The sequence below is a fragment of the Rana temporaria genome, chromosome 13 (genome assembly GCF_905171775.1).
Source record: "Rana temporaria chromosome 13, aRanTem1.1, whole genome shotgun sequence".
NCBI lineage: Eukaryota > Metazoa > Chordata > Amphibia > Anura > Ranidae > Rana > Rana temporaria.
Genome location: NC_053501.1, coordinates 54113841 through 54135274, shown reverse-complemented (window position 1 = coordinate 54135274; position 21434 = coordinate 54113841). Strand labels below are relative to the sequence as shown.

General features: G+C 43.5%; 1 protein-coding gene across 2 annotated transcripts in view; it reads right to left on the bottom strand.

The window, feature by feature from the left end:
- The window catches only part of SNAP23 (synaptosome associated protein 23), a 64258-nt gene that overhangs the window by 16018 nt on the left and 26806 nt on the right, over positions 1 to 21434 (bottom strand). For both annotated transcript variants that reach the window (XM_040331926.1, XM_040331925.1), the window contains exons 2-5: positions 14555 to 14639; positions 12805 to 12846; positions 10764 to 10812; positions 6940 to 7057 (exon numbers count right to left, since the gene is read on the bottom strand). In XM_040331926.1, the coding sequence (XP_040187860.1) occupies positions 6940 to 7057; positions 10764 to 10812; positions 12805 to 12846; positions 14555 to 14611 (266 nt within the window). In that variant the 5' untranslated portion in view covers positions 14612 to 14639. The remainder of the gene's footprint in view (positions 1 to 6939; positions 7058 to 10763; positions 10813 to 12804; positions 12847 to 14554; positions 14640 to 21434) is intronic.

The following is a 21434-nucleotide window of genomic DNA, read 5'->3' as shown; positions in this document are numbered from 1 at the left end:
GCCGGTGTAGAAATAATCAATATAAAAAATTAAAAAGAGATTATATATATATATATATATATATATATATATATATATATATATATATATATATATATATATATATATATATATATATATATATATAATATTTTTTTAACCACTTGCTTACTGGGCATTTAAACCCCCCTCCTGCCCAGACCATTTTTCAGCTTTCAGTGCTGTCGCGCTTTGAATGACAATTGCTCCAATATGCAACACTGTACCCAAATTACATTTTTAGATTTTTTTTCCCCCACAAATAGAGCTTTCTTTTGGTGGTATTTGACCTCCTCTGCAGTTTTTCTTTTTTGTTTAAACAAAAAAAAATTATATTTTTTATATTTTGTTATAAAATTTTGTAAACAGGTTATTTTTCTCCTTCATTGATGTACGCTGATGAGGCTGCACTGAAGGGCATTGAAAGGTGGCATTGACAGGCGGCATTACTGTGGGCATTAATAAGTGGCAAAGACAGGTAGCACTGGCAGGCGGATTTTATGGGCACGGATGAGGCCGATGTGCCTCCTTCCTCTTCGGGACCAATGTCTCTTGTAAACAAGCCGTGGTCGGCTTTTTCCAGCATGAGGAGAAAAAAATTTAAATAAACGATTACCGATCCTTTGTTTACATCATGTGATTAGCTGTCATTGGCTGACAGCTGATCACGTGGTAAGGGGCCGGGACCGACCCCTTACACGGATCTGTGATCCACCAAGTCTCAGTGATTACAGCGCACACCGCGCGAAGGGGAGGATGTCTATTGACGTCCTCCCGGATTTTCAGGCCCGCACTGTAGCCGTCATATGACTATAGCGCGGGCCTCTAGTGGTTAAAGCGCCCCCATGCAGTAGCGAAGGCATACGTAGGTCACGCACACAAATGTAAACGGTGTTCGCACCACGGCGAATATTACAACAAAAGCAATATTTCTAGCGCTAGGCCTCCTGTGTAACTCTAAACAGGTAACCTGTAAAATAATTTAAAAAAGTGTTGTCTATGGAGATCATTAAGTATCAGAGTTTGTCGCTATTCCACTAGCATATGCAATTTTAAAGCACGACATGTTATTTATTCACTTTCCATATCTACTCTCATCTTTTATACTTTACAAATAATAAGGCTATAGAACGTCTTTTTGCAATAAAATTTAAGTGTACTCTCTCCAAAAAAAAAAAAGCTGCGCAAATACCGTGCGACATGAAAAGTTGAAAAACTCACCCTTTTATTCTCTAGAACCTCTGCTAAAAAAAAAAAAAATGGTGGTTCCAAGTAATTTTCGAGCAAAGCAACTATGATTTTTACATGTAGGAGAGAACTGGCAGAATTGGCCTGGGCTGGACGTTGGAGATTCCTGACGAACCGGAAGTAGCGGGTGGAACGCATATACACCCGCACTTCCGGTTTCGCGGCTGGAATATGCGCTGCGCATAGTGCACATGCGCAGAAGCGGAGGGGGACGTTCCGGCCCATCTGGGAGCGGGGGCTGGAACGCATCTACTTCCGGGTACAAACAATGGCGTGCGTTCCATTGCACGCCTAAGAAGGAGGAAGGAGGACTGCCATTAGAGCTGTTTCTGCCCCCAGACCCATCGAGTAAAAGGGGGAGCCGCTGTTGCCCGGTAAAAAGACGCGCTGGCTGCACTGTGCATATACCACTGTTACCTACTGGTTGGCGCTGTGCATTTGGAATTTGTCGGTCTGGTAATGCACATATGTGGGTTCTTGTGCGACGCACTGACCTGCATATGACCGTGATAGAGAGATATATATATATACATATACATACATACATACATACATACATACATACATACACACACACACAATAGTAATGCCCTCCTAGCGATTAGGAATGCTCCATAGACATAATAAACTCCTTTCCTTTGTGGGCGAGGAGAACCTCTCGTGTTCCCCTTACGCCTGTCTTACAGTTAGTGTGTTGTTCCGTAGATGTCAGCAGCTTCTACGCGTTTCGCAAGGTATATTGCTTCCTCAGGAAGCTGCTGTACTCCTGTTATGCTTCTGTATTTATAGCCCTCTAAATCTGTGTATGATTTGAAATTCCCGCCCCTCGTCTCTTCCCGGAAGTGCGCGGACCGGAAGTTGTTCCCCTGCCATTTTGCTTACTGGAACCGTACATTATTCCGCTCTGGTATTCCCATCTTAGTTCCCCTGTTTATGCTATCCATTTACTTAGCATGCAATGGCCATCCAAATATACACCGGCCATATGCGCTGCTATTTGTGTGCCTCCCCCCCCCCCCCCCCCTATCTTTTGGCCAGAAACCGCTATTCACGTCTGGCCGGATGTTATTATCCCACCAGACTGGATACAGCGTTTCCGCCATCTTGGTGCTCCCTTGTTTACAATGGGTGGAAGCTGCTAGTTCCGTCCGGCTGGATGTTGTTACTCCGCCCGGCCGGAAGCAGCGTCGCCGCCATCTTGCTTGTGGTTCTCCCTTCATTATACTGGCCTGCAGTTGCCAACATCGTCCACTTACTAAACCGGACATTGCATGTCCGACGCCGTGCGCTCTCTCCGTCCCCCCATCTCTCCAACTATACAATGAGACCTGGGCTGCACATATATTCTATTGGCCCAATTTAACGGCTGGCATATTTGGCCCTACTTTAGGCAGTTAATAGGGGTGAAATATATAGGGGCTAATAATAGCAATTATTGCCCAGGACTAGGTGGATATAGACCAACCACCAGGGTAGCGCAATCCATATAATACACATATTTAATTTTGTACGAGACACCATAGAGTGTCTTTCCCCCTTTTTTTGATTGCAGCAAATCCATTAATATAGCACAGTTTTGTTTTTTCCATTTGCGCCAGCAACACCCATCCCACACAGGTCCTTGATTACTCTAAATACAACGTTCAAACTGCAGGTATAGCTTCTTCAATGGCTTTGTTTTAATTTGACATGCTATTGACATGCTGTTGTAAACCCCTTTTTTTTTTTAAATAAAAATAACAAAAACAAAAACATGACTATACTTACCTGCCCTGTGCAAACAGCAGCCCCCGTCTTCTTCTGGTGAGCCCCACAGGCACTCCATGCCCCTCCTCTATCTGGTGCCCCCACGGAAAGCCACTTTTCATGGGGGCACCAATGTGGGCTCGCTCCCTGATCACTGGATTTGATTGACAGCAGCGGGAGCCCTTCAATCTATCCAGAGAGAGAGAGAGAGAGAGAGAGAGAGAGAGAGAGAGAGAGAGAGAGAGAGAGAGAGAGAGAGAGAGAGAGAGAGAGAGAGAGAGAGAGAGAGAGAGAGAGAGACACGCTGCACTCATGCACATCGCTGGATCAGATCAGGCTTTGGTAAGAAAATGTGGGGTGCTGCAGCACAGAAGGTTTATCACCTTTAAGGTGAAAAACCTTGAGGCTTTACAACCATTTTATTACCCCGTGGGTAGGCAGACAAATAGAAGGAAGTCCTATAAATGCATCCTTCTTGGCATGCTTCAATTGGTGGCGTCACACCAAGGTTGGACAGATGGTGCTCTCCCAGGTTCAGTGCTCTCCATACTTAAGTGGGTGCTCACCATGGTACAATTCAGGTTCTGTCACATCATATGCCTAGAGCCAGGGCTCTCAGACTGATCGTACATTATTCCTCACTGCTGAACACACAGCTTTAGCGATGCCACAGTCTGCTTGATTCCACCATTGTGAGTGCATTACATTTGTCTTATAATAAAAGTTTCTCTTTAATATTTAACTGCAGTCTGGTCTTTGGACTGGGTTCTCCTTCCCTTTTGTATTTACAGAAAGCTGGAGTTGTACCCCTCCTTGGCACACAGCATCACTAGCATTAGTGAATTGTTAAGTTTTGGTCTACCCACTTACCTTTTTAATTTAATAGTTGACTACACTTGATATGGTTATTTTGTGTTTGTTACATTTACTATGCTTTTGGTCTACATGACTGTGGGTATTCAGGAACAGTCCTGTTTTAGCACCGTTTTGGCACATCTATTAGCACATGGGTTTGAGTTTGGTTTGGTAGTGAGAGAGGCGGGAAGGATGGATGAAAATAAGCAAACAGGTGAAACTGTCAAATATTTACCCAACTCCGGCTTCCTGTTCTCTCCGGACACTGGAACCAAAGCACAATAGTAAGTCACGAGGGTGCTATCCTAGGGTGATGTTCAGGCTGTGTGTCTTTCCCATAGCATAGATGCTGATCCATAAGAGCATGCTTCAATGTTAGCAGCTGAGGCAACATAGAGCTGCTGTTAGCATTTTCTACTAAAAAGGAAAAAAAAATGTGCCTTTCTCATAGCAATATCTTATCTTGTTTACGCTGCTTGCGGTACATCTGTAAAGACGCCAAGAATGGAGTAGGGTGCTTAAGAAAAACTACAGCACACTTATGCAGGAGTGACATTATCATTGGCTGTCCAATGGCAGAAGTGAGAAGATGCTGAGCTGCAAGAGGGGCCAGACAAGATTGCAGCAGTGGCAATTAGAGTAGTTGTGAATGGTAGAACATTTACATACATTCTCCAAATTAAAAAAAGGTACAATAAACAAAAAACAAAAAAAAACAAAAAACAAAAAAAAAACAAAAAGAACACACTTTTGTTGACAGCGCTCCCCCGCCTTATACTTACCTGAGCCCGACCTCCATCTAGCGCTGTACCAGAGATCAGCGTCTCTGCACATGGAGGCTGCACAAGTAACATGTTTGTCATTTAAAAAAATATATTAAAAAAATTTACAGTCACTTTAAGAATGCCTAGTTTTCAATGCTGAAGTACAAACTCAGAGCCAAGTCTGCTATAATGTGCAAGTATGCACCACAAGACTAAAAATACACGTTGATTCAGAAAGTTCAAATTAGGAGGTTTGGACTAATTTAGAGAAACATTAGGAAATGGGCACCATTGTCACCTACTGGTGAGATCAATGGGCACTGCCTTAGCAAAAGGATTAAGATATGCCCGGCTCACTGCAACAGTGGATGTGTAGTCACATAATTACTGTTTAACCAGGAGGAAGGTAATAATTTATATTGATAATTCAACCATTGAGCTGCTGTTCAAAGATGAAGACAAAAAAAAATAAAAAATAAAAAAATCAGTCCTAAATAGGGAATACCTCACCAGCTCCAACATATCACTTTCACCAGGGAGCGGAAAGGAAACTAAAGACGGCCATAGACCATTCGAATCTCGGCCAGTTCAGCCAAGATTCGATCTATGTTTGGGCAGGCGGACTGTACCGAAGTCGATCCATCAAACAACTTGAGTACAACCAGCATGCTGGATTTTTAGCATGCGATTATTGCCAGTGGCTATAGCCGCCAGCAATCACAGTGTTCCCCCAGTAGGGACAGCACCCTGCACTCCTCCCCACTGGGAAAACACAATAGCTCCACGGGAGGGATTTTCTTTCCTGCAGTCCATGATTGCAGGAAAGAAAATGGTATCTATGGCCTGCCCAGGAACTTCTGTTCAAAATAAGAAAAACAGACTATCTTTTAAGTCCTCCAAAGCCACAAGAAAAATGTTCATGGCTGTATATGCAAACCAGAGTACATTCATGACTATTTATTAGAACCTAAAAGGCAACATTTTTCTTTTAGTTTTGGAAAGGATCGAGTGGGATTAGAACCTGTCAGTCTAAGACAAAGTGAAAGAAAATCCCCAAATTTGGGCTGACCCCAGAAAAGTAGTAGAAAGGAAATCTTCCAATGGGGACACTAGGTCTGGTGAAATGGGGGTCTGCAAGGGATTTCCTCACATCCTGATTTGGCTATGGGACAGGAAGTGAAAGTACATCTCTCCACTGGGACACAGATAAAAAAAAAAAAAACACTGACACTGTATATAACCTTCCCTTCCTCTATCCAAAATGAAAAAAAAATCTACTTTACAGTATATCTAAAAAGAGCATAGTGTGAATGAAGGGTAAGAACCTTTGTCAGGAGGTTACCGTATTTATCGGCGTATACCGCACACTTTTTTGCCCTGAAAATCAGGGCAAAATCGCGGGTGCGCGATATACGCCGATACCAGCGCCGAGTTTGAATACTGCGCCGACATATACCGAGCGCAGTACACTCGTGTTTAGTCGGCCAGTCTCGGCTCCTCTCGCGCTGACGTCCTGGACGTACAGGACGTCAGCGCGAGAGTAGCCGAGCCTGCCCGACCATACAGGAGTGTACTGCGCTCTGTATATGTCGGCGCAGTATTCAAACTCGGCGCGAGAAACAAGCGGGGAGGACGCCGCAGAAGGACGACGGACCCAACGAAGAGGACACCGGAAGCCGCAGACGGACACCGGACACCCGAAGCCGCAGACGGACGCCGGACACCCGAAGCCGCAGACGGACGCCGGACCCTACGAAGCCGCCGCGCAAGACACCAAAACTGTAAGTACAAAAAATCTTTTTTCCACAGGAATTTCGGGCAACTTTAGGGGTGCGCGCTATACCCCAATAAATACGGTATTTCTGTCAGTGTCTCTTCTGAGGAGACTCATCCCATTCATTGGTCTTGGTGACAATGTAATGGAAAGTCCTCCAATGGAGACACCTGTTCCACGGACAACCGACTAAGAGGGCAATTTCCTCCACTATTTCTTCATTATTCCAGTTCTGTCTCTAGTACAGTACTGAAAAGAAATCCGATCAAACATATAAAATTGTACAGGCTGGCAGAGAGAGACTAGTGCAAGCATTTCAGACTCCGTCATCTGACAATTGAGTTTATTTAATAATAATCCTAATTTGTAATAGTTTGCCAACCTGGCAAAATACGCAGGAGGGTATTGCACAAATGTACATTTTCCTCGCCCAACAGTGCTATGCTGTAATTTTTTTTTTTTTCTTTCTTTTAAATGCTCTGGAAGGAGCAGATTAGAAGTGCTTTAAACAGTATAAAAGAAAAAGTGATTTACCCACTCCCAGGACAAACACAGAGGCCACAGCATTTGTTGAGTTCTGTAAGGTTCTTATCTGCCTCTCGCATATCCTTGTTGATCTGGTCCAGTCCTTCCTCGACCCTCTTCAGTTGTTCTGTATATTACAGAAGGAGAGTTGCATTACATGAAAGGTTTATTTATAAAGTCTAGGACTCCAGAGCAAATCACAGATCTTCTTTTGATAATCTGACTTCAAATTGGCTATTACAGTTACTACATGCTGCACATAACTAATCTCCTTTGTGATGCTCTAAATAAATTAGATTATCCCCCAGACCTCCCAAATACAGATTTCCTTTACACCCCATGTTCAAATCTGCATTTTGTGCTAGAACCCCCAAATAACCTGTCACCCAAAGCCATCGGATAGGGGGCTTGTACACACCCTTGTAACAGCAATGAAGTTGAATAAAAAAAAAAAAAAAAAAACACATTAAAAAAGGAGGAAGTAATAAAAATGCAAGAGGCAGAAACCAGGACCTCCTTTTTAAAAAAAAAAAAAGCTACAGATTTCCCATGGAGCTGTAAACAAAGCGTGAGCAGGCAAAGCTACACTATATGGTCAAAAGTACACGCACACTTTAATGGCATCTAAGGCTGCAACTAACGATTATCTTCATAAAATTGATCAGTTGGTCGATTAATCAGATAATAATAATCTTAAAAAAGTGTGGTGCATAACTTAGGCTATATGGAAAATTAAATAAAAAAAAATAAAAAAAAAAGTGCGCCGTCGCATCTGTGCGCCGTGCCCACAAAACTAAGATACCACTAAAATCAGGCTTCATTCCACCGGCGTAACTTGCCTACGCCGGCGTAGAGTGGGCGCATTTTTACGCTGGACGCATTTGGCGCTCCCAGTGATTTTCTATTCAAATGAGGGAGATACGCCAATTCACGATCGTACGGCGTAAAGTTATGCCCCATAAAGGAGGTGTAACTCAGCAGCATCCATGCAAAGGGCTGCACCAGGGAACACAAGCCGGCGTAGTTTACGTTGTACGTGAATATGGCTGGGCGTAGGTTACCTTCACGCCGTAGGCAGTGATCCGGCGTATCTTAGGCAGTTGTTCTGACGTATTTGTGAGCATGCGCACTGGGATGCGTCCACGGGATGGCGCATGCGCAGTTGGCGATACGTATCTGTCTGGCACTCGGCCCATCATTTGCATGGGGTCACGCCTCATTAGCATGGCTCACGCCCACTTTCAATTACGCCGACTTACGCCTAGGAAACCCAGCGCAGTTTTGGGAGGAAGTGCTTTGTGAATTCCATGTTTGCCTCTCTGCACTGCGTCGGCGTAGCGTAAAAGAGATACGCTACGGCGGCATAAATGTGCGCCAGTGTCTGTGAATCCAGGCCTATATGGTTAGAGAGCAAAACCTCAAATCCACTGAGAATAACAGACAGAAGAGATATACTGTATATACTATTAGGAGGTTGAATCTGGTAAATATTAGACTCAGATCAAATTTATTTAACCACTTAAGACCCGGACCATTATGCAGGTAAAGGACCTGGCCAGTTTTTGCGATTCGGCACTGCGCTGCTTTAACTGACAATTGTGCGGTCGTGCGATGTGGCTCCCAAACAAAATTGGCGTCCTTTTTATCCCACAAATAGAGATTTCTTTTGGTGGTATTTGATCACCTCGGCGGTTTTTATTTTTTGCGCTATAAACAAAAATAGAGCGTCAATTTAAAAAAAAAAAAAACAATATTTTTAACTTTTTGCTATAATACCCCCCCCCCCCCCCAAAAAAAAAAAAAAAAAAAACTCGCAATAAGCGTTTAACGATTGGTTTGCACAAAATTTATAGCGTTTACAAAATAGGGGATAGTTTTAAGGCATTTTTAATAATTTTTTTTTTACTACTAATGGCGGCGATCAGCGATTTGTTTCGGGACTGACATTATGGCGGACACTTTTGACACATTTCTGGGACCATTGTCATTTTCACAGCAAAAAATGCTATAACAATGCATTGTTTACTGTGAAAATTACAATTGCAGTTTAGGAGTTAACCACTAGGGGGCGCTGTAGGGGTTATGTGTGACCTCATGTGTTTCCAACTGTAGGGGGGCGGGGCTGGACGTGTGACATCACTGATCGCCTTTCCCTATATCAGGGAACAGACGATCAGTGACATTGCCACTGTGAAGAACGGGGAAGGTGTGTTTACACACATCTCTCCCCATCTTCAGCTCCTGGAGCTGATCGCGGGACACCGGCGGCGATCGGGTCCGCAGCTTTGGACCTCTTGGTCAAAGGAATTTTTTCAGACAGTGCATGTGATTTTCATTCAGAAATTATCGTATTTATCGGCATATAACACACACTTTTTTCCCCTGAAAATAGGGAGGAAATCGCGGGTGCGTGTTATACGCCGATAGTGTACCTTGGAAGGTAAGGGGGATGAACACAGCCAGAATTCACGAGCCATCATCTCCTGTTCGGCTCTCACGTCACACACACACAGTCCCGCCTCCGCCACTGGCATTGGACCAGTGTTCTGTCTATCACAGGAGCTGGTCCAATGCCGATGTTGGAGGCGGGACTGTGTGTGTCTGTGTGACTGCCAGTGCCGAGTGAGATCCGAACAGGAGATGGCGGCTCCCAGCCTAGAGGTGAGATGTGGGGAATTATTGACCCCATAATTCACTGTAAAGAGGACCGATCATGTGTATTCCTATTACAAGGGATGTTTACACTCCTTGTAATAGGAATAAAAGTGACCAAAAAAAAAAATAAGACCCAGCGTTATTTTCCAGGAGGACTGCAGTATAGGCCCTACCCCAAAAATAAGACCTACGTTTAAAATTCTTCTAAAATCCTATAACCCACTCTATTGTACTAATTTATAATGTACAATGTGTGTGTTTCTGCAATATTAATGCGGGGCAGAGCGGCGCTATAACAAAAGGTATTTGGCAAAATTATATTACAGAAACACACACATTGTACATGATATACTACTGTAATAAAGTGGATTATATAATTTACAAGCATTTTAACTCCGTTCACACTGGGGATTCCTGTCAGGCAGGGTTAGAGAAGACAGCACATTACATGGTAAGACCTACCTCGAAAATAAGCCCTACTGTGTCTTTTGTTGCCAAAATTAATATAAGACCCGGGCTTATTTTCAGGGAAATATTTTTTATATATATATATATATATATATTTTTTAAAGAGTCCCTGTCCCCGTGTGCTCGCAGGCAGAAGCGAATGAATACGCAAGTCACACCCACATATGTAAACGGTGTCCAAATCACACATGTAAGGTATCGGCGTGAATGTTGGAGCGAGAGCAATAATTCTAGCCCTAGACCTCCTCTGTAAACATGCAAGCAGTAAAGAAAAATTAAAGCGTTGTCTTTATGGACCGTGCTTTGTGCACTGGTGTGCAGTCATGTTGGAACAGGAAGGGGCCATCACCAAACTGTTCCCAAAAAGTTCAGGGCATGAAACTGCCCAAATTGTCTTGGTATGCCGACGCCTTAAAACAGGGATCCTCAAACTACAGCCCTCCAGCTGTTGCGGAACTACAGATCCCATGAGGCATTGTAAAAATCTGACATTCACAGACATGACTAGGCATGATGGGAATTATAGTTCCTGAACAACTGGCTGCCATAGTTTGAAGACCCATGCCTTAAAAGTTCCCTTCTATGAAACTAAGGGGCCAAACCCTGAAAAGCAACCCTCCACCAAATCATTTGGACCAGTGCACAAAAGCAAGCAAATATATATGTTTGCAATGCATTTTATACTTTATTGGGGTCCTTCCAGCCCTCACCTCCTTGCTCATCCAACATCGTTATCGTCTTTACCCCAGCATCTTGACTCTAGAATAAAGAGATTTTGGTATTAATGGGAAAGAAAACAAAGAATGCAAGCAGCTAGTTTATTTCCTGACAGCCAACTTCAGTATCAACCTAATTGAACATGCCAACTAAATTTATGTGCTATTAAAGCGGTGGTTCACCCTAAAATCCACTTTCTGTCACTAGATCCAGCATACTGCTGACATCTGCAGTATGCTGGATTTTTTTTTGTACTTATCGTTTTATCCGTATGTCTGCTCCGGCTCGAGCGGGGAATCCGTCGGGGAATGGGCGTTCCTAAGTAAAGCGCAGTTGATTGACGGGCTTGGATAGCACGTCACACCTTCCGGAAATAGCCGACGTGACTCTCGGCTGCTTACGGCGCTATACGGCGCCTGCCGTGTAGAGCTGACTGCGCAGGCGCCGTAAATTGCCGAGAGTCACGTCGGCTATTTCCGGAAGGTGTGACGCGCTATCCAAGCCCGTCAATCAACTGCGCTTTACTTAGGAACGCCTATACCCGGAAGGATACGCCGCTCGGAGCCGGAGCAGACATACGGATAAAACGATAAGTACAAAAAAAAAAAAAAAAAAATCCAGCATACTTCAGATGTCAGCAGTATGCTGGATCTAGTGACAGAAAGTGGATTTTAGGGTGAACCACCGCTTTAAAGGGGACTGCACTTTTCTTACTAGTTTTACCTGGACTTCTGGGCCCTTGACATTGTCACCAGGACAGGAAGTTTGGTGGAGTTACCTGCCAAGCACTGTCCATTGCTGACCCTACTGAACTCTAGGTTGTGAATGTCAAAGAGAAAAACTCAGAAAGCTATGCCTGTGGTCTCCCCTGCAGCTGATCTTTCCCAGTTCCTCCTGACTCACCATGTCCTGTGCTGCATTGTGTCTCAGTGTGGGGGCAGCCACTTGGTAGAGGCACACAGCTAAAGCGGAACTAAAATCAGAGAGGGGCACAGAAAATACCCTTTATTAGCCTGAAAAGTAACGGACATTCTGCTGCATCTGCTTTAGGCAGGACTTTTACACAAATAAAATAAAACAAAGTGTCTAGAATAGTCTTGTGAACAGACATTTTTAAATATTAAAAGAAACCTTTTTAGAGATTAACTAAAGTCCAGGGTTTCTATTACTAGCATCTGTTTAATATTGTGAATGTGTCTGTAAAGTGTCCATAAGAACGTAAATAATATCTTAAAAGCGGAGTTCCACCCTAAAAATGAACTTTCTTTTAACAGCTTGCCTTTAATGTAAAAAACACACACACACACAATTTTTTTTTTTTTAACTCACTTCTATCTGTCTGTTACTAGGCAGTATTAGTAATCTGCCTAGTTCCTGGTTCTAGGTAGTTCAACTTCCTGTCCTAAGACCCCATTGCCTCCTGGGAAATGATGAAACTCATTTCCCAGGAGTCTCTGGGCATTACTGTGCCTAAAAATCACCCAGCATGCACCTCTCCCTGAAAACCAGGAAGAAAAAGGAACTGGGCTTCACATGCCCACACATATGATGGATACGGCCACAACATGAGCTGGAGGATATAAGGCAAGTGTTTGCAATGAGATCTATAATGATTGGGGAGCTATTAATATGTTTTAGGGGCTATTTAAATGCGATTACCATAATTTTAGCTTGCAAAGAAAAAAGAAATATGCCCGGAACCCCACTTTAAACTCATTATTTGTTCCAGTGATGCTTTGGACTGCTTTAAAAATATAGAATGATCCTGTACTAATAATGGCAGCACATGAAGAGCTCCATTGGGGAACATGTCCAGTGACATGGAAAGTATAACATTTATTGGGTCCACCTAACAGCCAGGCAACTGGCATTATCAAAATGTCAGTACCCATATTTACCTTAAAGACAATCCGCAATTTTTTTTACAAGTAATGACAAAATGTGACAACTGACAGCGTTTTCTATGTCTTCCGAGTTTTAGTATAGAGACTATTATTGTCTGTCTCAAAACAGTGATCAACACACTCATCTTACCTCCACTGCCAGATTCAGTATCCGCCGTGTGCTCTCCAGAGACTAAAGGAAAAAAAAAAAAAAAAGGAACTGTCAATCCAGTCGGAACCAGGGAGGGCCACTGAGCAAACTTACATTTATGTTTTTGGATTCAATACAGCTTTAACCATATTGCAGCTTAAAGCGGAGCTCCACCCTAAAGTGGAACTCACGCTGATCGAAACCCTCCCCCCTCCGGTGTCACATTTGACATACCTGTCCACTTCCGGCCACACAGTTTTGGGTTAACTGCGGGCAGAACGTCACCTCCCGTCCTCCCCCCGTTGTGTGCTGGGAACACTCCGCTCCCAGAGCACAGCGGGAGGCAATCAGCGGCGCAGCGCAACTCGCGCATGTGCCGTAGGGAACCGGGTAGTGAAGCCGGAGCGCTTCACTTCCTGGTTCCCTCACTGAGGATGGCGGGGGGAGCAGCAGAGTGACGAGCGATCGCTCGTCCTCTGCTGCAGACGGCGCTGGACTCCAGGACAGGTAAGTGTCCTGATATTAAAAGTCAGCAGCTGCAGTATTTGTAGCTGCTGGCTTTTAATATTTTTTTTCCGTGGCACATCCGCTTTAAAATCCTTAGATGTGGTGGCTGCATTAGTTTCCTTTTAGGCTCCCCCTCCCTTTTTTATTTCACCTTGGTGGTCCTGCCAGTAACACACTTCCTGTCTTATGCCACGTACAAACCGACTTGGATAGAAAACAGTTTCTCAATTTTTCAGATGGAAAAAAAAAATCCTATCGGAAAATTTCGACTCATGCTCGGAAGCATTACATTTTTTTCTTGCCTTGTCGTAGTGTTGTACGTCATCGCGTTAACGCTCGAAAGTTCAGAGAACTTTTGTGCAACCGTGTGTATGCAAACCAAGCTCGAGCGGAAAGGCCTTTGGAAAAAAAACCATACAACTTTTTTTCCGACAGAACGTCCGCTCCTGTGTACAGGACATCTCCACTCTGGATGAAGTCTTTGGTTATAAGTTTAAAAAAGGGACAGCACACCTACCTTTTGCTTTTAACATGATTAAAAAAGCATGCCAATGTCCTGGCCAATAAATATATATATAATAAAATGTATAAATATAAAAGCCTTATGCTCAATTTTGATGAAGTGCTTTAGATGAGAGACAGATTGTCCCTCAGAGCAGGCTGTCTGCATGCCTAGGCTAGAAGGATTAGCCTAACATTTAGGGAGGCATTCATCTATACCAGATGCCATTAGGAACTTTAAAGGAAACAGTGAATATTGTATGTGCTTCCATCAGTAATAGGAAAGGCTGGGCTCTGGATTTGAACAGTCCCTTCTACAGACTGGAATACGCTTGTGCAGATACTCCTACTGCCCCCCCACCCATGCATGGCTGGAATCTGGCACTGCTATTGACAGATATGGAGGGCAGTGTACACAGTGGAAATATTGAATGCAACACGTTCTTGATCATATTACTAACCCATACCAATACCCTGAGAATGTTTTCATATTTTATATACATTCCTAGCGAGCTGCAAGGGGTTGCTTGTTAAGCTTGTAAACCTCTTCAATATGTTAAACTTCAGGGTTATTATTAAATAGGTTCATTATTAGAGATAGGAAGAGCTCCATATTGGGCATTAATGACCAGAAATTAGACCAATGGTTCATGCACGGTCCTCTCTCTACTCCTGTCACATGCACGGTGAGGATTCTTCAAGGTTGATCAGATGGGAGACACATATCTACACACACACATACCTCATCTGTAACCTGATTGGCTCGAAGCTGAATGTCTTCTACTGACATGTCATCCATGGTGAATGGAAGATTCTTTCTTCAAATGCTGTTAAAAAAAAACAAAAAAAACACAAGACCGTTTTAACATTTTGCATTATGCAGTTTTCTGTATGTGATAATCACATTTTTGAAATTAGCTGGTCAATCCCATTTAAAAAATGTCAGTCTGCCTAAAACATTAGTCAGATTTTTGGTAGATGTTGGCAAGTTAGATGACCACACCGATTCTTCCATCTCTCAGAACTCTACTGGCAAGATATCCCTACGTTCCTTTAACTGCATACCTTCTGTGTCCATTATGAAGATTTACTGCTTTCCATGTTGGATTTTAAATGTATTTTTATTTTATTATAAAAGCATTCAACAAGAGGTGCTGGAACATGTAGAAGTGTGCAGGATCACTTTATACTGCCAGAAACTAATTCCCCCTCGCAGTGTTCAGCAATTATCTGTGAAAACCAGGTATTCGCTCTCACTTCTGTGTAAGATCGCTGCTTCTTTTCGCAGCGATCCATGAAACTTCCAGAGCCCCCCCCCCCCCCCCACTGCTTTCTGGGACACACAGGTCCCAGAAGACAGCTGGATTATTCAGAAAGTGCATGCGCAGTAGGAAACAGGCTGTGAAGCCAAGGCTTAAAGAGGTTGTAAAGGTACAATTTGTTTTCCCTAAATAGCTTCCTTTACCCTAGTGCAGTCCTCCTTCACTTACCTCATCCTTCCATTTTGCTTTTAAATGTCCTTATTTCCTCTGTGAAAACCTCACTTCATGTTCTTCTGTCTGTAACTCCACACAGTAATGCAAGGCTTTCTCCCTGGTGTGGAGTGTCATGCTTGCCCCCTCCCTTGGACTACAGGAGTCAGGACGCCCATTAACACACAGCTTCTCTCTATCTGCAACGTAGAGAGCGTCCTGACTCTCCTGTAGTCCAAGGGAGGGGGCGAGCACGACACTCCACACCAGGGAGAAAGCTTTGCTTTACTGTGTGGAGTCACAGACAGAAGAACAGGAAGTGAAGATTTCTCAGAAGAAATAAGGACATGGAAAGCAAAATGGAAGGATGAGGTAAGTGAAGGAGGACTGCACTAAGGTAAAGGAAGCTATTTAGGGGGGGGGGGGGGGGGAATTGTTCCTTTACAACCCCTGTAATTTGGTAACTTAAAGAGGAACTGCAGTCTGCTCAATATCTGTAATAAAAACATTTTTGCCAATTCTTAAGCTTCCCTCCAACCACTTTGCATATACTGTGATTCTGTACTTGCCAAATATGCTGCAGAAATCTCCCTCCACGAGTCTGGCTGCAGCCATTTTGACTGTGGGCTGCTGAAGCTGCTGCCTGTTCACTTTCTGGATTTATACAGACACACACCTCCAGCTTTCATTGGCCCTCGTACGACTCATCCCCCCTCCCTTCCTGGCAAACTCTCATGAGACTGAGATAGCGAGAGCTGTGCATTATGTCATAAGCCTAGGCTAATGACTAGACAATAAAGAGGAAGTGGGCTGTATAAGGTATTTACTGGCAGGAAAAAAAATGTTTTACTATCCATAGTTAAAACAACAAGGGCAGAAGATTTAATAGATGAAAAAATGACTGAAGTTCAGCTTTATGATTTATGCAGAACTTTATCTATGAGACCTCAAGTGAGACCTTGACATCCCCAGAAGGCCACACATACTATTCAGTTAGTGCCAAGGAAATCTATTAGACTGCAGACATACAACAGGAGATGGTCAAAGTCTACAGGAATACTACAAGTGATGGTCAGACTGCAGATATGCTGCAGAAGATGGTCCGATATCGTGCCCAACCAGAACATTCTATAGGAGTTGTTGAGTGAATGGGGACATGGCTTCAGGATGCTGGAGAGACATTACACAAGATTACTAGAAAATCACTGCCATTACAGCCCCTTTACAAATCAAAGCCGAAGCATACACTTGGCAGCTATGGACGCAGCTTGTATGGCACGGGATCGCGCCCGCAAGCTAACCCCCTCGGGAGAGAGCTTCCCAGAGGGGGTTAGCTCTTGCAGGGAGGAGCCGCGAGAGCCGACGTGGGACCCCAGAAGAGGACGATCGAGGCCACTCTGTGCAAAACTAACTGCACATTGGAGGCAAGTATGATGATATGTTTTTTTATTAAAAGAAAAAAATCGTATAACAAAACTTTAGTACAATACCACTTTAATTATTAGTATGCAGACTATGACCACACTCCTCAAAGGGCAGCGCACAATGTGACAAACGACGTGATCAAGATTTGATCTGCTAGAAGACAATACAATAATAAACTTTTCATCACTGTCATCATGTTAACTGGTAAACTAGACCAACAATGGATAGAGCATGATTGATGAATGCTCCCAGAAAGACTTACATTTCATTACAGAAATGATCGCATACAGAAATATTTGGTTTGCTACCACAACACGGTAAGCCCGCTTACAGAACGTTGCATGAATGGAACAGGTTACTTTAGCAATAACAGAACAGATTTGTATTAAATTTAAAAAAAATTAAATTTTGTTCTTCAGGAAATGTATAAAATGACCTTTGGAGACCAGCAACAAATCTACAAATCTGCTGACCAATGCACAATGTGACACATACGGTGGTGTGCATTAGACCCCTTTTACATTGGGACGTTTTTCAGACGCTTTAGCGTTAAAAAAAGCGCCTGTAATGCGCCTGAAAGAAGCTGCATCTGCAATCCCAATGTGAAAGCCCGAGTGCTTTCAGAATGAGGCGCTGCACTGGCAGGGAGTAAAAAAAAAGTCCTGCAAGCAGCTTCTTTGCAGCGCTTTAGGAGCGTTGAATACACCGCTCCGAAGGCCCCTTCCCATTGAGGGAGTTTTTTTTTAACGCCAAAGTTCCTGAAAAACGCCCCAGTGTGAAAGGGGTCTTAGCCGTGCTTTACCATCGTTTTTCGGGCGCTGGCAGTGTGAAAGGGCTCTGAAAGCACTTGGGCTTTCACATTGGGATTGCAGATTAGGCTTCTTACAGGTGCTTTCATTTTTTTTTTTTTAAGCCAAAGCGCCTGAAAAAACGCCTGAAAAATGCCCGAAAAACACCCCAGTGTGAAAGGGGTCTTACAGTGGACTGAAATTCAGCCAAATCAAGTCAAGTCAGTAGGGAATGGTATAGCACTTATAGTGTTGGTCCACTTGGTCATCCAATCCACAGAGCAGCCACCATATCAGCAGAAGTGCCAGCTATCAGTCATCAGCTCTTCCTGTTCCCTCACCCTGCTTCCAAGGACACCATCAATGTAACCTAAGAAAAGCAGGAGGTGGTGGGACGTGCCTCTGATGAGACCAATCCTGATCAGCTCCTGATGAATACAGTGTGTACAAGCACCGCCAAAGGGCTCTAGAGCTTATAACTCACAATTATAGGTTGAAGAGCTTTTTTTTATGAGTGTTACATTATTGTGCGTTAATGAATCCCTGTGTGACAGCCAGACTTTATACAATCCGCTTTGAAGACAGCTGCCATATCTCTTATCAACATATCCATCAGCTATGTACATCTGTGGAAGAGAAAAGATTTAAGGGCCAGTTCACACCACACTCTCTCCAGATTATTTTGGATGCATATCTGAATGCACGTTTCAACGCATTTTTTCCTGGAACTGACTGCACTGGTGTAAACTATGCCATTGGAAACCATATAACACGTTCCATGCGGTTTTTTTAAGTAGAAAAAAAAAAAACGCACTAGACTGCATGTGTTAACTGGCCCTTAGTCCAGAACATGCCAACTCTATTTAGATGGCCTGTCAGAAGAGCAATGCACTGCACAGCTCCTAAAGATGGACCTAGATTGCTGCTCATCATGTGACATGCCTGTTGCATTACAAGGAGTGCAAGAAAAGCAGTGTGTGGTGGTGTGACCCATCTGATGAAGTTCTGGTCTGAATAAAGGAGGTTCATAATTACTACAATGCCAGGCAGCTGCTGTAAGGCATGGTTATTTGATCAATATACAGTACAAAAGACACTGAAGTCCGGAAATATTGCACTGTGGAGGTTGGGAAGGGGCAAGAGGACTGCATACCTGGTTTCACTGAGATTTCAAGGTTGTGTGTAAGGGGAAGGGAACTATATATGGCCTGTGGGGGTGAGAATCACACATAACAAATTAATGCCGCTGAAAATATGTTGTGTTCCCTGCAGAAAGGTCTATTACTTTTCTTTTCCTTTGCTCATCACAGGGCCAGGCAAAGTAAACATTGCTGTTTACACTGAGCTCATCTACACTGTACAAAGAAAACAGCCTCTGCTTCCTACTTCTGTTCATTAAAGAAGCCGAATCAGAGATTCCTATGCACTCATGTAATCTCTGGGGTTTACAAAATGTATAAGCAGGCAGTTCCAGTAGCAAAATACCCAGATAAATGGGTGGGAATATTGAAGGAATTTGGGATCCATCTAGCCTGGCCATATGGCATCATCATATGTACAGAGGGATGGGCAGAAAATAGCAGGTGTGTCTTCTGTGATTACCTGAGGGTAATGCACAACTAAAACATGTGGCTCCTAGCAGGGAGGATTTTGAATCGAACATGTGCTGTATGTATATTACACGCCTTTGCTCTTTAGCTCGCCATACACTGGTAAATTTTCATACGTATATTTGCATAATTCTTAGTACATTTGATGACCTGATTAACCACTTACCCCCCGGACCATATTGCTGCCCAAAGACCAGAGTACTTTTTGCGATTCGGGACTGCGTCGCTTTAACAGACAATTGCGCGGTCGTGCGACGTGGCTCCCAAACAAAATTGGCGTCCTTTTTTCCCACAAATAGAGCTTTCTTTTGGTGGTATTTGATCACCTCTGCGTTTTTTATTTTTTGCGCTATAAACAAAAATAGAACGACAATTTTGAAAAAAATGAATATTTTTTACTTTTTGCTGTAATAAATATCCCCCAAAAATATATAAAAAAACATTTTTTTTCCTCAGTTTAGGCCGATACGTATTCTTCTACATATTTTTCGTAAAAAAAAATCGCAATAAGCGTTTATTGATTGGTTTGCGCAAAAGTTATAGCGTTTACAAAATAGGGGGTATTTTTATGGCATTTTTATTAATATTTTTTTTACTAGTAATGGCGGCGATCAGCGATTTTTTTTTCGGTATTGCGACATTATGGCGGACACTTCGGACATTTTTGACACATTTTTGGGACCATTGGCATTTTTCTAGCGATCAGTGCTATAAAAATGCATTAGATTACTATAAAAATGCCACTGGCAGTGAAGGGGTTAACACTAGGGGGCGGGGAAGGGGTTAAGTATGTCCCTGGGTGTGTTCTTACTGTGGGGGGGGGGGTGGCCTCACTAGGGGAAACACTGATCCTCGGTTCATACATTGTATGAACCGAAGAAAAGCATTTCCCCTGCTGACAGGAACGAGAGCTGTGTGTTTACACACACAGCTCCCGTTCCCCGCTCTGTACCGAGCGATCGCGTGTGCCCGGCGGCGATCGCGCCCGCCGGGCACACGCACGGGAGTCGGGGGCGAGCGGGGGGCGCGCGCGCGCGCCTCCGGCGGCTCGCGTGCGCCCCTAGTGGCGGCTAAAAGGTAGGACGTCATAATACGTGATCTCGCCTAGGAGAGCCACCTTGTGGACGTATTATGACGGTGCGGCGACGGCAAGTGGTTAATGATGAAGGTCCCCAACTCACCTTCAGGCCGGATTCACACCTGTGTGGTGCGAATTCCAGCTCTGCAGAAAGATAAGAGAGCTGTTCAGCAGATCATCTCCGTTTTAGCTGCGAATTTGGAGTCCTGGGGGAGGGGAGGGGAAGGGGGAGGGGGAGGGGGGGAAGGGTATTGAGGTGAATGAGAGAAATCCTGAAGAGAAATAAACACATCTGCGAATCAGATGCATGCCCATAGAAGATAATGGGCCTGAATTCGCACCTGAGCCGCACTGCAATGCCTAGAAAACGCACACGTTTTTTCGGCAATGTGAATGCATCGCACATATGTGAATCAGCCTCATTGAAAACAATGTATTTAGAAATGTTCTGCGAATTGGATGTGGTTTAAGCCGCACTCAATTCGCATAGGTGTAAACCCGGCCTTATACATAGACATGCTAGGGCCAATTTAAAAAAAATCCAACTGACCTAAAATGCATGTCTTTGGAGTGTGGGAGGAAACTGTAGTATCCAAAGGAAACCTACACAGACAGACACAGGGAGAACATGCAAACTCCAGGCAGGTAGTGTTGTGGTTGTGATTTGAACAGATAACTCTAGTGCTACTAGGCAGATCTGCCAACCACTTAGACAAAATACAATTTTCAGCCTCTCTCCCGCATCCCCACATACAAGCATCTACGAACATAAATGCACGCAATCGGGGGCAGCTACACGTGAAAAGGTTGATTACACTCCATGTTACATATTGCTGTGCACACTTGAGTGAGAGCAATAATTCTAGAGCCATTATTCAGTTACCTCTATGATGATCTGTAGGAGTTTTAAAGTGTTGGCTATGAAAAATGGAAGGAACCAAAAATGTGTTGCTACTTCACAGGTGAACAAAATTAGGGTTTGGGTTGACATGTTGGGTATTTATAATCATCTTATATTTTACCAAACAAAGGAATGGTAATATATTGTGTGCCCCAAGATTTAATTTTGTGTATTTTGTACTGACATTTTGTCTTTATTAAACTAAACCATTCAGGTAATATTCTACGCCATAAAAAAAATTACCACTACCAGGATCAAAAAGGTAAATTATTTCATTTCTTTTTAATTGGCACAGGGAATACAAAACAACCAAATTAAAATTCACAATATTTATCCATCTCTATTTTT